The sequence below is a fragment of the Bubalus kerabau genome, chromosome 3 (assembly GCF_029407905.1).
Source record: "Bubalus kerabau isolate K-KA32 ecotype Philippines breed swamp buffalo chromosome 3, PCC_UOA_SB_1v2, whole genome shotgun sequence".
Lineage (NCBI taxonomy): Eukaryota > Metazoa > Chordata > Mammalia > Artiodactyla > Bovidae > Bubalus > Bubalus kerabau.
Window position 1 is genome coordinate 24,947,337 of NC_073626.1, and position 13,795 is coordinate 24,961,131.

The following is a 13,795-nucleotide window of genomic DNA, read 5'->3' on the forward strand; positions in this document are numbered from 1 at the left end:
TACTTTGTAAACAACAGAGCTCATGAACTGTGAGCACTGGAGGCAACCGTGGTCTCCTGGGGTGGTTGTATGTAGGAAGACCTAGGCAGGTACCAGGGAGGCTGCACAGTGTTGATGGTACTAGGCATGCCAGGGAAAGGCAAGAGTGGGGGACCCACTGGACAAGGACAACTCAGGTTGGGGGCTGATTGCCTGGGGCAACAGCAGAGATGGTGAGGGTTAAATTGGCTGCCTGAAGTGGGGTTTCTCAAAGCCCAGTCATTTGGAGCTTCAACTCTTCCCCACTCCCAACCCTGGCTTCCTGGATAGCTGGGAAGTCACAAAATTAGCCAGCCGGTAGAAAAAATACTTTTATTAATTATTAGGAATAATTCATTCATTTAATGCAGGGTGTGTGTTGGGAAGGTTATGTACTGCCGGATGGATGAGGGGAAACGTGCAAGAGGAACGGTGAGAAGGGGGCGTGGTCCCCCTGCTTGCCAGAAACTAAAAACAGCAAAATAAACACAGAGAATCACAAACAGGGTCCTTCCTCATGTCTCCGTCCATCCGTTCTTCCAGAATGAGTCCCAGTGTGGTCCCTAGAGGTGCCAGGGCATCTGGAAGTTCTGGGCTGGGAGTGGGGTGCAGTGTGTGGCTTCGAAGTTATTCAGATGCTTCTGAGCCTGAGGGGAGAAGGTGGGACAGGTGGAGTGCAGAGCACGGACACCTTCTGAACCAACTACCCACTTTAAAGAAGCTGCTCCTTCCAATGCTTACAGGGTACCCCCGTCCCCAAGCCCCCCCTGTGCCCCTGGCTATCCAGGCACCCTCTTCCTGCTTCCCACGCCTTAGCTCACCAGAAACAAAGCCAGCTGCCGTCTTCCGTCTGCACTCATGTCCTCCCCTGCAGAGAGAAGGTGCTCAAACACGGGTCACCCGTCTGGGTGTTCACCCCCTTCCTGGGCTCTTCCCAACCCCTTCAGCACTCCTTACCCACGCTCCAGGGGAATTCAGGCCCGTGTTCTGCCTGGTAAGAGCGGAGGACGGACAGGCACCAGTCCTCCTCCACCTCCCACCGGCTGTAAATCGAGGCTGGTCATGGAGAGAGACGAGTGCCCATCAGCATCCTGGTCTTGCCAGGCCCCCAACCCAAGCCCTCAGCAGATCCCCTTTCACCTTCCTCCAGCTGTGAGGAGGCCTCCAGCCACTGCCTCACCACTCGAAGACCCTCCTCCGCCATCACCCGGGGATACCTATGGAGGAGCACCGGGACAAAAGGTCAGGACCCAGTCCTCTTCATTCCTCATCCCCGAACCGCCCCCCTCCCTGCACTGTCAGTACAAACATGTATGTGCGCGCGCACACACCCTGGTTCTCACCGATGCTGCAGGAGTTTCAGCAGGAGGTCATTGCCTCGGTTAGACATGACGTCCTCAGGAACCCTGGGGGGAGAAGAATGGGCACTGGAGGGACTGGAGGTTGGGGAGAAAGGGTCTGGATACCTGGGTTTCTGGCGGGCATTCTTTGGGGTGGGGGGCAACTTCCTGGCTGTCTCTGGGATCCGGGAGGGCAGAAGTTCCCAGGCACTCACGTGGTGGTGATGATCTCATCTCTGGTTCTGCGGATCAGCAGCACAGGGCCCTGGTACCTTCAGAGGACAGCACAGTGGGGAGGGAGACCTCAGAGCAGGGACAGGTGAAACTGACTGCCTCACCCCAGCACTGGCTGTACTTTTTTTCAGGCTTTGCTGGGAGATCCCTGCTGTGCCAGGCATGAACTGACTAGCTGCCAGATCATGAGAAGGTCCAGGGTTCCAGGGAAGCTGGGAGGGGTTCGGGGTGGTGGGAGGGTCCCTCAGGGGACATGGGGCAGTGGCTTATGCTTGTACTTTGGTACTAATTTCAGCATTTGAACACCCAGCAGCATCTCTACAGGGGATGAGGTGGGGGAAGGGTGTCAGATGCTAGACACTGGCCAGCCCTCACCTGCACAGCTGCTCTGCATTGTTTAGATTGAGATGCTGCCTCACAGTCCTGGTCACCAGGCCCCCTAACATGAGATAAATGTGAAAGGACAGCAGACACAAGCCCCTGCCCAACACAAAGGTCCCCACTGTCCGTGGAGAAGAGAAAACGGAGGTTCCCAGACAGGGGAGTCCCCCTGCTTCTCAACAATGTGGTGGTCTACTCCCCACCCACACAGAGGGGAACCATCTCCAGTGAGAACGTCTCCCGGGTCCAGCCCACCTCTTCCCTTAAGGGCAGACCTGGGAGCTGCACTCACTCCAGCTGTCTGGCATGACTTTCAATGCCAAGGGCACCAGGTCATCAAAGGAGGCATCCAGGATCACGGCACTAATGTCCGGGTAGGACATGGCGGCCCACGTAGCTGGTACCAGGAAAGGAAAGAAAGGGTGAGGACCAAGGGGCTCCTGCCCACCCCCACCCCTACCCTCATCGCCCTGACCCTACAGGCTCACCCCATCCTGCCTACTAAGTTAGCCCCAGGTCTTGCCTTAACCCCTCGCTTCACTCGGCCAGGGCACTGTCCAAAGAGAACAACGAAGCGCACTGAAGACAATACCAGAGGCAACATTTACTCCTTGATCTCCCCAGGTTCTACTTTTAATCATCGGGCACAAGGGTGGAAGGAAATGTAAAGTGTACTCAAATATGATAGCTTCTTCCAGACCCACTCAGACAGCCCACCTATTCTCTCCTCCACCCGACTCCCGGGGAGACACAGAGATGGCTTGAGTGTGCCTACAGTAGCGGGGTAGGAAGGAGGTGGGTTACCAGTGAAGCCGCCGATGGACCAGGCATAGAGGATGATATCCTGGGGCTGAAAGCCCAGGCGGTGGATGGCAAACTGGACCACCACATCCATGGCGTTGGCCTCATTCTGTGGGAACGGCACCCCCTGCAGGAAGAAGGGCAAAGGGTGAGCACAAAAGACCACCTGCCCACCACCCCACCCTCCCAGCATGGACCCTTCCTGCAGCTACACTGCAACAGACAGCGAAGATGGAACTGCAGCTCTGAACAGACAATTCAGAGAGCTATCATCTTACTTAATGGAATAGACTCCTGTCAGTGGCATTAAAAATAAATAAATAATAGGGCCAAGAGAGGGGCTGTTCTCTCTAGAAACCAGTCATTTATAACAAGATCCACTATCTCCCCTCCTGCCAAACCCCCAGTGTAAGAGGAGGAGGCTTGCAGCTCCCCACCCTTGGCACCCAGGTCACAGGTGAGTGGGAGGTCCTACAGAAATATAGACCCCTTTCCGTGACTCCAGTGACTGACCACAGGGAGACAGGCTATAATTCAGGAAAAAGAATTCAGAGAAGGCCTCACCGTGCTTCCAGCAAAGCCTGGATGATTCCAGCCCAGGACTGAATATCCAGCTGTAACACAGAGGGAGAAAGGGCTGGGACCTCATGGCCTATGACCTCTGGCCACTCTCTGCTCCTAGCTCTGGGGGAAGGAGCAGAAGGACACTGGAACTCTTAACACCCAACTCAGAAGCAAATAACTCCAAGCCTTCCCAGAATGGGAAGATGCCAAAAAGGTTCTGATGCAGCAGAAGGGACAGAGATGTGACTATTGAGGCGTGGGAACAGAACCAAGAGCATAATAGGGTAAGGGACACAGCCCAAGGGGAGGGATGTAAGGTTAGCAAAGCAAATGGGTAATAGGCTTTTCCCGAAGGCAAGGGTCTAAAACCTCACTCAGAGAAGGTGGTTAGGCCCTGGGAGGTCCTATCCATGTGGGGAGGTGGGGACATTCCATCCCAAGGGGCGGAGATAAGAGGGCTGAGCCATGGGCCTACCTTCCAGAGGTGTGGAGACGCAGCCCACCTCATAGAAGCCTGCGTTCCCCTCACAGCAGATCACCTAGAAAGGGAGCAGGAAGAAGCCCAGTTGGGACTGAAAATCCCCCTACTGGCAGGGAGGGCAGCCTCTGGGGGCCCTGCATGTGGTAAGCACCCAGAGGCAACTATTATGATGATGTCTTTTTGGTCCCTGCATGTCAACTCCTTCATCCATTTCCCTCTTACAGGGATTTCCTACACCAAGAGGTTGGTAGGGAGGAGGTGGGAGCTGGGATGATCCCCACTGGGCTTCCTCAGGGCTGCAGCAGACCCCAGCACTTCCACTGCCCTCCCCACACTCTACCTTTGGGCTCCCTGTGCCCACTCACCAGCTTCTGTCCCTGGGGCTCAGCTGTCCCTCGTCGGTCCACAAACATGGTGTCAATTTCATTGCCATCGCAGGCCAGCAGCTTTGCCCGGCGCCCATGACACTGAGCAGAGAGGATGCATTGGCCAAGTTGGAAGGGCAGGAGACCACATTCATGGGTGGGGGGAGAAAGGCTGTGGGGGTGGGTGGTTGATGGGTAAGGGGGCCTTACCTCTTCCACCAGTCGGGCCTGGCCCTGCAGCAGCACAGGCATGAGGGCCTTCTGGAGCAGGTACACAGAGCCCGGATACAGCATCCGGCGCCCCAGGGTGTGTGCTACCAGGTAGCTGTGGGGAACACGGGGTTAATGAACCTCAAACAGAGGAGTCCAGGGACCATCCCAGCCCTAGCACTCAGACTGTGGTCTGCTTCACCTCTGACCCTCACAGTTTCGTTTTTCCTTTTCTAGGACTTAATGAACCAATATACGTACCAATTTTTCAAACATCTTTTGTTTGGTTTTTGGTTTTTGGCTGTGCCATGTGTTTTGCGGGATCTTCCTTCCCCAACCAGAGACTGAACCCATGTCCTCAGCAGAGAAAGTGTGGAGTCCTAACCACTGGACTGGCAGAGAACTCCCTTCTCTAACTATTTTTACTGTAACCTTTTAAAGATACTTTATATCGTGGTCTAGGACACACATATGCATATATTAATCTTGAAAGTTTTATGAGATAACACTTTGTATATACAACAAGTAAAAGCAAAGTAATTAACAATCATGATTCTGCTAATGTATTTATTAAAAGTCCCCAAATAAATAATACTGTTTATTACGATATGCCTGGTTATCTACCATGTAGTAGGTGCCGAGAGCCTAGCACAGGGTACTCTGGGCTTAATAAATATTTCTTGAACAAATGCACTAATTTAGACACATCAGATGTGGCAGGTGCCACTCCTTAAAAAGATAGTTAACCATGTCCAGTCAATCCCAAAGGAGGGTCTGTCCCCAGAAAACTCTACAAACTTGTCCAGCATACCCCCTCAACATCTCAAACTTGGCTCTTCCCTCTGATCAATCAGCACGCAGTCCAAAACCCACCACCGAGTCCACCCCCTTCCTTGGTATCTTCCAACCTGCCTCCTAGCCCCCAGCAACAGAAAACTGTTGATCCAGGTGGTCACTGTGGTTACTTGGGCTTTACCTCCTGCTCTTGGGCATCCAGGCAAGGAGGAAGCCCTTCAGAGTATGTTAAATCTCACCAACTCTATGAGGCAGGCTGTTCAAAGATGCAGAGGCTGGAACTGCCTCACAGTGGAAAAACCAAGGAGCAGCGGGACCAGGCTAGGGCCGCAGCCGCCAAAAGACCCTGCAGCAGCCAAGGCCGTGCGTCCCCTCCCCACCCACAACCTCATCCTTCCCACTCAGTCTCGCTGAAGAGCTGTTGTGTCAGACACAACTGTGTTAATATCCTAGCTCTTCAGGCACCACCTGGGAGGCTGTGGAGCTCTCTGAACCTCTTGTTTTTCACACACACACAATGTGATAGCCATGGCACCAGGCCTAATAAATGACAGTCATCCTCCAGTGGAGCACCCTGTTCTGGAGCTGCACCCCATGTTCCCTCCACCTCAGCTCGCCTCTCCTCCCTGCCTTCCTACCTGGTGATCTGACAAGGCAGCTTCTTGACTCGGTTAAGGAAGGTGTCAGCCGTCCCCCGGTGCAGGGGCTCTGGGCGGAGCAGGGCCACACCCCGGCGGGAAGGGCCCCCCCGGGACTCCTTCCTGAGGAACGGAAAGATGCAGGGGAGCATGGGGTGAGGAGCAGCAAGCTGGACGTCTGAGGTCCGTAGGATGCTGGGGTCTAGGAGTGAGGAGATGGCGCTGGAAGGCAAGCACTGGACCCCAGGAGGGGCTGGAGGTAGGGGACAGGTCAGAGCAGGGAGGCAGCGAAAGAACTGGGGCCTCACCGGCTGCTGGGTTCTTCCCAGTGGAAGTCGACTGGCCAGCTCCTGAAGTCAAAGTTGTAGTTGGCGAGCTGCCTCTGTGGTGGGCAGAGAGATATGCGAGATGATAAGGGGAGTTGGAGGGGGGAGGCCCACCTACCCGCCCTGGACACTCCCACCACCCAGAGGACTGGCCCCCAAACATCATGGGGGGACACGCAGAGGTCAGCACCCTCTGGTTGGTAGATGGAAAGTTCTGCCAGGACCAGCAAAATCAGGAAAGAGAGGATGCCCTATTAAGGTATCAAGACTGGCCTGTCTGCCCTCCTCCAGAAGAGGAGCCAAAGACTCTTCACTTTTCTAAAATCTAAGGCTGACTCACCCCCAGCAGGGGTGGCTGGAGGGGCTGATGCTTCTGAGGGAGAAGGCAGGGGGCCTGTTCACTGGTCATTGCTCCCTTCCCCACCTGGATCCTTCACACAATGCTGACTTGAAGGATTGAAACATCTGTCCCAAGACTGGGTGAGGGGGAAGGAGGGAAGTCGTACACACAGGAGCCCCTCTGCACCCGAGCCACCATCTGAACCAAGCTCTCTCTGACTGTTTCATCTTCCTGGCCACCTCCCTTCCCTCAGTTCCTGCAGCCACGGGTCACCCAGACCCTCTGTGCCTCCATTCCCTCCACCAATCAGTCCACATGCTTTTTGAGGGCAGTGGGAGCTGCGCTGTATTCCTTCCACTCTGCTGTATTCCCTCCCCCGCCCCCAGAGCTCCCAGCACTCTATTTTGAGAATAGTTTTTTTATTTTCTGTCACAGACTGGTTTTTTTTTTGACATTTTCAAAAATAACTGGACTGAGAGAGAGCAATAGCAACATTCTACAAAAATGTAAATGGTGAAACAAAACAAAATGCAGGGAAGCAAATTTCAGGCGAGCTCTGTTCAGGCCTGGACCCAAACACAGCCTGAGTCACTTCCTTGCTCGGTGACTCTGCCTGGGTCTTGTAACCTCTCTTTGCCTCTCAGACATATAAAGAAGGGTAATAATGCCACCTCACGCCGTGGTTGTGAGGATTAGAAAGGGTGTATGTATAATGCGTGGTGGAGCATCCTTACAAAGCTCCGTAAGTGGTGGTGTGGAGCAACCAGTAATCTGACAATGGTGGTCAGAGCTGTTTGACCCAGAGACCTCTTTGTAACAGGAAAGAGCTTTATAGGGCCCTGAAGCCCCTTCTCAAAGATAATCACATGCCAGCATTGGCTGGGCTGGCACAACTCCAAGGACACTCTGCCCTAGCCTTTCTCGCTCCCAGCACCATGGTGTGCTCTTGAGCTCAAGGATGGACATACCTGTCCATCTTGTCCTATCCCTGAACAAAAACTAGTACAGTGCTCAGCGCACACAAAAAAGAAACAAACATTTGGGAGAACAAGCTGTTGTGATAGAGAGGAAAGCCCCTTCTAGGAAATGCTGTGGAATGTTTCCACGTCTAGACAATTCTGCAGATGGAGGGTAGAGGATTGCGCTAGTGGAATATTCCATCAGAAGTGGGGAGGGAAATTTCCTCCGGCGGACAGTTTACTTGTGGAGGGGAGAAGGGATCCAGCCACGTGCAAGCAAACACCCAGCATGGCGGCTGGGGAGACACATCTGCCTGCTTGGGCGAAGCTGGCCGATGACTGGGGAGATGGCGGAGCCTCTCACCTTGTTTTCTGCGGAGTGGTTCCTATGTGTTGCCTCTAAAATGGTGATGAACTGCCGGTACTGGGGGTTGGTCCAGCGGCCAATGCCTTGTGGAGAGAGGATAGGAAACCATATCAGGAAAACTGGGAAGCAAGATGGGAGGGTTTCAGGAAGAGAATCAGAGATGGGCAAAGAGAAACGAGAGGAGAAGAACAGAGGGCCCTGGATCTGGGGAAACAGGTGACCTGAGACGACTCCCTTCCTCCATATTCCAGCCATTGGCATTCTTCCCCTCCCTAACTTCTCCAGTTAGTTTCTTCCTAGACTATGGACCTTCCACCCTTCAGGAAGTTCATTCTTCCCAGTCTTAAAACACTTCTCACTTGCCCTCAGGCTTTACCCTTGCTGCCACTGGGCTTTTCTCCTTGTCCCTCTACCCTTCTCCAGTGCTACCTTTCTGTCTCTTTCCTGCAAATTCTAACTCCGTGCATCTGGCTTCACAGTTCTTATCCCATAATTACTTCCTCACTACATCCAAGTTCCCTTCCTCTGTCTTTATTCTCTTTTAACTGTGCCTCTCAGCACTCTTCCTGTCTGTCCAAATTCCTTTCTCCTGTTTCCTGGGTCCATCTTTGCCTCCTTTCAATTCCTCCCCTGCCTCCCTTCCCCTTCCCTCCCTGAATCAAAGGCCATTCTCGACACTGAGCTCTTTTTTCTCTTTGCTAAGCCCCTCGTTGATCCTATCTGCTCTCCCTTCGCTGCTGGGGAGTCTCAACTGACTTCTCTGCCTCTCCTGACCCGACAGGTGTCAGACATGGGACAGACAGGAGAGAGGCAGCGGGAAACCAGACACGCAGGTCCTGGTGCTCAGAGAGGTGGCATTTTGGTTGGGAGCAGGGTGGGGCTGGAGAGAGACAATAAATGAGTAAATAAGAAAAATGAAGAGAGGGATAAAGGCTATAAAGAAAATAAAAGCAGAAGGAAATAGAATGCTATGTATCATCAAGGGGAGTGCCCCCCATACAATACTGAGACTGAAAAGAGCTGAAGAATGATTTGGAGGGAATGATGTCATTTGTGCTAAAAATGTTAACTGCACCCCTCCAAATGCTATCTAGTGTTTATACTTGTCATTTTGCACAGATTCTGAGATGCAGATTATTTTTTTCACATTTGAAAACTCTGCAATTGATATGCATTTACAGTTCATAGCAGTTTAGATGTGATGGAATGAGGTCAGTATTTTGTAAAAGTATACAAATATAAACCAGGAAAAAGAAAAACACACACCAGATGACAATGGTTACTTCTGGGGCTGGGGAAGATTCCAATAGGAACGCCAACTCTGTAATGCTTTAGCACTGGGTTGGCCAAAAAATTCGTTCAGGCTTTTCCACTCTTACAGAAAAACCTGAATGAACTTTTTGGCCAATCCTGTATTTTATGGACAAAAGGTATTTGAAGCAATAAGCGCAAAAAACAAGCATTTTAGTTCTGATATTTTGTTTTTTGGACTTCTCTGTAGTTAATTTATCCCTTTAATGGAAAAATTAAGACAAAACTGAGGAATGGGAGCAACTTTTAGATAGGCAGGGCGGGCCTCTCTGGGGAGGAAGCTCAGCCCTGTGGAAATCAGGAGGCAGAACAGGTAGAAGGTCCTCACCCCAGACTGGACCCAAAGGCAGCCGCCCAGCTCCTGACCCCACCACTCCCTTCTTAGGCATCCCCCTTACCCACTTTTCATCAGGTGTAGCTGCCCAGAGGGCAATGGTTTGGCTTATCTCTTTTCATTTTTTAAACTGTGAGATAATAACGTATTTACATAAAGCATACATTCAGTACAAACATGTTTAAAGTACAAACATTCCTGGGCTGATCACTGGGATCAAGAAAGAGAACAAAGCTGCCTCCCATCAGGGGTCCTCCCCAGCCTGTTCTCTCCCCCTTCCCAGGTAATCACTCTCCGGACTTCTGACTGTTAAGACAGTCAGGCCTGTGTTTCTCTTTAGTGTTGTGCCGCTTATTTATGCATCCCTTGGAACTTTATGTAAATGGAAACAAAGCGCATAAATTATTTGGTGGTCCCGGCTGCATCTGTGAGATTCATCTGTGTAGCTGAGTGTAACCAGTTCATTCAGTGCCTTGCTCTCTAGTGTTCTGTGGTAGGACTCGACCTTCTAATGTATTTATCCATCCTGCTATGTGGGGTCATGGAGTCCAGTTTAGGATTATTACAAACATACATGGATATGTATGGAGCTGTTGGAGGGTATATGCAGCTTTTCTAGATAATAGCAAACCTTTTTGCTAAGTATTTGTTCATACTTATGACCCAAGCCCTTTCAGGAAAAGATCATGTCTTGACCACTGATTACTTCCCCTCAGGGCCTAGCACCAAAAGGTATTTGCAGAAGGTATTTAATGAATATTTACCCAATGATGGACAGATCCAAACCAGGCTCCCTCTCCACCTACCTCGGAGGCAGGCCACTCCTGCCAACAGTAGAAGCAGTGTCCCAGCATAGTGAGAAAATGGCACCACTTTGGACAAACTCAAGTAACCTGGGAGGGGAGAAGGATTATGTGAAAAGCTTTCCCCACTGTCCCCCAGCCCCTCTTCCAAGTTCAGTCCCAACCTCCCCACTACACCCTTTTTGGGGGACAGCAGGCCCTCAGAGGAAGAAGATGCCTGATGGAAGAGGGAAGCCAAGCCATCCTCATCACAGGTCCCCTTTCCTCATTGGGGAATCGGCTCAGCTGCCAACGATCTGCCCATTTCCTGTCCCACCACCTTTGAAGTCACACTGACCTTTCCTGTACAAGTAGAAGAAGGCGAAGGGAGAGGAGTAGTAAGAGATGGACCAGAAGACTGAAGCCTGCAGCAGAGAGACAGGAACAAGCAATCAATACACACACACACAGGTCTGCCGTTACCAGGTCCAGGCTCTGAGCAAAGTGAATAACCTGAGGGATATCACATCAAGTACCTATTCTGTGCATGACACCACGCACACAGTAGGTGCTCAATTATTTGCTGAAAGGTAGTGTGTCAGAGCGTTAACAGAGGCTGGGAAAACTAGGCACAGCTTCTATTCTCTTCCTCTCATCACCTCTGGACATAATTTCATCACACGTAAAGACCAGTCTCTTTCCACTCAAGGTAATCAAGCCTTTTCAATCAGCCCTGCTCAGGCCAGTCCCTGGCCCGATCCCTAAGAGATGCACAAATGTCACCAAAGGACCTTGCCAGAGAGAACAGCTGTCTCTGCAGCCAAAGAGGTTAGTTGCCAGGGAGGACAGGTCACTGGGGACTGCAGGACTCAGCACCTGCGGATGGTCCTGAACGTAAACACAGTTTCCCCACGGTTCAGGCTGCCCTAGAGAAAGCCGTGCATAGGCCAAAGGGGATTACCAAGTATGCACGCTGGAGAGCTGTCTGTGTGTATGTGTGTTGGAAATGCCCGCTGCAGAGCCCAGAGCATCCCCCACCCCCAGGGGCACTGCCTTCTCCCAGGATGGGAAAGAGAAGGTTCAAGAGGGCAACTGGGTCTGAAAAGATGCGGTAGTCCCAGATGCCAGGGCAGACATACCAGTGCCAGGATGCTGTCAGCATGTTTCTCGAGGGCACGGGGCTGATAGTACGTATCCTGCCAAAACAGATGGCTGAATTAAGGACCCTGCTACTTGACAAGGCCTCCACCATCCCTTTTGGAAGGCCTGATGTGTGTTCAACACTCTAGTCTTAGCCCCCAAAGTCATCTCTCCTGGGACGTCTCTGCTTCCCCTCTTCCCCACCCTGACTCATAACCTGATCTCTCACTCCAGATCCTGAGAACAAACACAGGGGGCTGGACTTGGAAGCAAAAGTGAAAGCAGCTTTGGCCGACTTTTGCTCCTTTTCCACAACCGAGTTTCAAATGGATTGTGGGAGGATGGGGATCGGGGTTAGGGAAGAAACGACACCATGACAACTTTAAGAGGGAAAGAAAAGCATCGGAAGAGCAGATTCATTAAGGAAGAGAATGTGGCCGGGGGTGGGCAGTTTGTAGAGTACAATAAACATAATTGGAGACTACCGATAAAAAGGAAGAGCGCATTTAGGGGCACTGCCTACCACCTCACCGGCTTTCTTGAACACAATGATCCTGAGGTCTCTAAGGTAGACTAGGGGTGGGGTGGGGGAGACCGGATATATTAAATGTTGCACAAGTCATTTTGAAATTCAAGGCCAGGGGAGATAAACGGAACCGGGTGAGGCACGGGGTACGAGGAAATTGAGAGTTTGATGGCAAAATCATCCAGCTCCGGAATCCGAGCGGGGTCTCTTCCAGGATTTAGGAGTCAATTGGGAATGGCATGAACCACGAAGGGCAGGGTGAGGGGTCGAGAAAGGAAAAAGCTAGGAGTGGCAGTCGGAATGAGAAAGCACTGGCAAACAGCAGGCGGTCAGTCCACAGGCGTGACTTTAACCCAGGAAGCACAAAGAGCACAGACTTTGCGGAAAACTGGCTGGACAAGCAGTCTCCCCCTATTTCCAATAATGGGTGCTTCTGGGGAGCAAAGGCCGCAAAGGGGTTTGGGCCGTACTATGTTTTTAACCAGGGGAGAATCGACTCACCCAGGAGCTGGAGTGGGGGTTAGTGACTGAAGTTGGAGTCCCAGGGACGCTGGACGGGGCCCTTTCAGAGTCCCTTTCCCGGTAGATTTTGTAGAGCCGGGGGCCTAGGACGCAGCTCAGCAGCTTCGCCATGGCCCCGGCCCGGGCCGCTGCTCTTCCAGCAGCAGGTCCCCCTGGCAGCCCCGCCCTCCCAGGGCCGCTAAGGTGTTGCGTACCCTTGACGTCAGCACGTACCGGCTCCGCCTCGCGCCGAGTTGAGACAGTTTCAGCGCTTCTTGAGCAGGGTTTCCTGCATTTGGAGCTACGGGTGCAGCCGTGGTCAGAAATTAGTTGGAGGCGTTTTGATCGTGCAGAGTTAGAACTATCATGAGACATGGTTAAGTCACTTTTTTCTGCCCCTTAATATCGGCAGACTCTCGAGCGACAGTGAGAACAAGGGGTAAGATTAGCATTTGAAAAGAGCAACAAAAAAGATATCTAGGTATACATCTAAGAAAAGAAATGCAAGATTTTAGGAACAAATTACAGAACTTACTGAAAGGGGTAAACGAAGGCTTGAATAAATAGCTACGCCATGGTTATGAATAGGAAGATTCAGTATCGTTAAGATGTGTGAAACACTGGTTAAAAACAAAAGGATGAATTATCGCACTTAAGCGTGAACAATTCTCAGAACCATAATTACATACAACATGACACCACAGTATAAAATTTAAAAACACATAAAATTCAGTGATCAATTATGTGAAAGATAAAGAGCAAATGTATAACACTGTTAACACAGCATAGACGATCGTTGGCTGAAAGGGTAATATTCTGTTTCTCAAAAGGTATACTGTTTTTTTTTTCTTTGTACCTTACACCTACATAATATATAAACCCTTTAGCTTTTCATTGTAGTAAACATATATACAGAAAGGTGCACTAATTAAATATATCTGTGAGTCTGATTCATAGATAAATTCATTTGTGTCATGTAAGTGATGTCATATGGTACTTGTCTTTCTGACTTACTTCATTTGGGCTTCCCAGGTGGCGCTAGTGGTAAAGAACCCGCCTGCCAATGCAGGAGACTTAAGCAACATGGATGGGGAAGATACCCTCAAGGAGGGTGTGGCAACCCACTCCATTTTGCCTGGAGAATCCTATGGACAGAGGAGCCTAGTAGATGACAGTCCATAGGATCTTTCCCACCCAGGGATTGAACCCGGGTCTCCCGCATTGCGGGCAGACTCTTTACCACCTGAGTCACCAGGGAAGCCCTGGGTCAGGAAGAGCCCCTGGAGAAGGAAATGGCAACCCACTCTGGTAATCTTGCCTGGGAAATCCCATGGACAGAGGAGCCTGGTGGGCTACAGTCCATGGGGTCGCAAAAGAGTCCA

At 51.3% G+C, this 13,795-nt stretch overlaps 1 protein-coding gene across 1 annotated transcript; it reads right to left on the reverse strand.

Annotated features, from left to right (window-relative positions):
• Positions 1 to 337: 337 nt before the first annotated feature.
• ABHD16A (abhydrolase domain containing 16A, phospholipase) lies at positions 338 to 12,622 on the reverse strand. The gene is made up of 20 exons (XM_055571081.1): positions 12,414 to 12,622; positions 11,386 to 11,442; positions 10,605 to 10,671; positions 10,271 to 10,357; positions 7,817 to 7,902; positions 6,136 to 6,209; positions 5,828 to 5,950; positions 4,395 to 4,509; positions 4,185 to 4,286; positions 3,814 to 3,877; positions 3,339 to 3,388; positions 2,778 to 2,901; positions 2,266 to 2,370; positions 1,968 to 2,031; positions 1,574 to 1,630; positions 1,362 to 1,424; positions 1,159 to 1,235; positions 976 to 1,074; positions 840 to 886; positions 338 to 665 (listed from the first exon to the last, which is right to left on the reverse strand). The coding sequence occupies exons 1-20, from the start codon at positions 12,543 to 12,545 to the stop codon at positions 582 to 584; spliced, it is 1,677 nt and encodes a 558-aa protein (XP_055427056.1). The 5' UTR covers positions 12,546 to 12,622; the 3' UTR covers positions 338 to 581.
• Between the last annotated feature and the right edge of the window lie 1,173 nt (positions 12,623 to 13,795).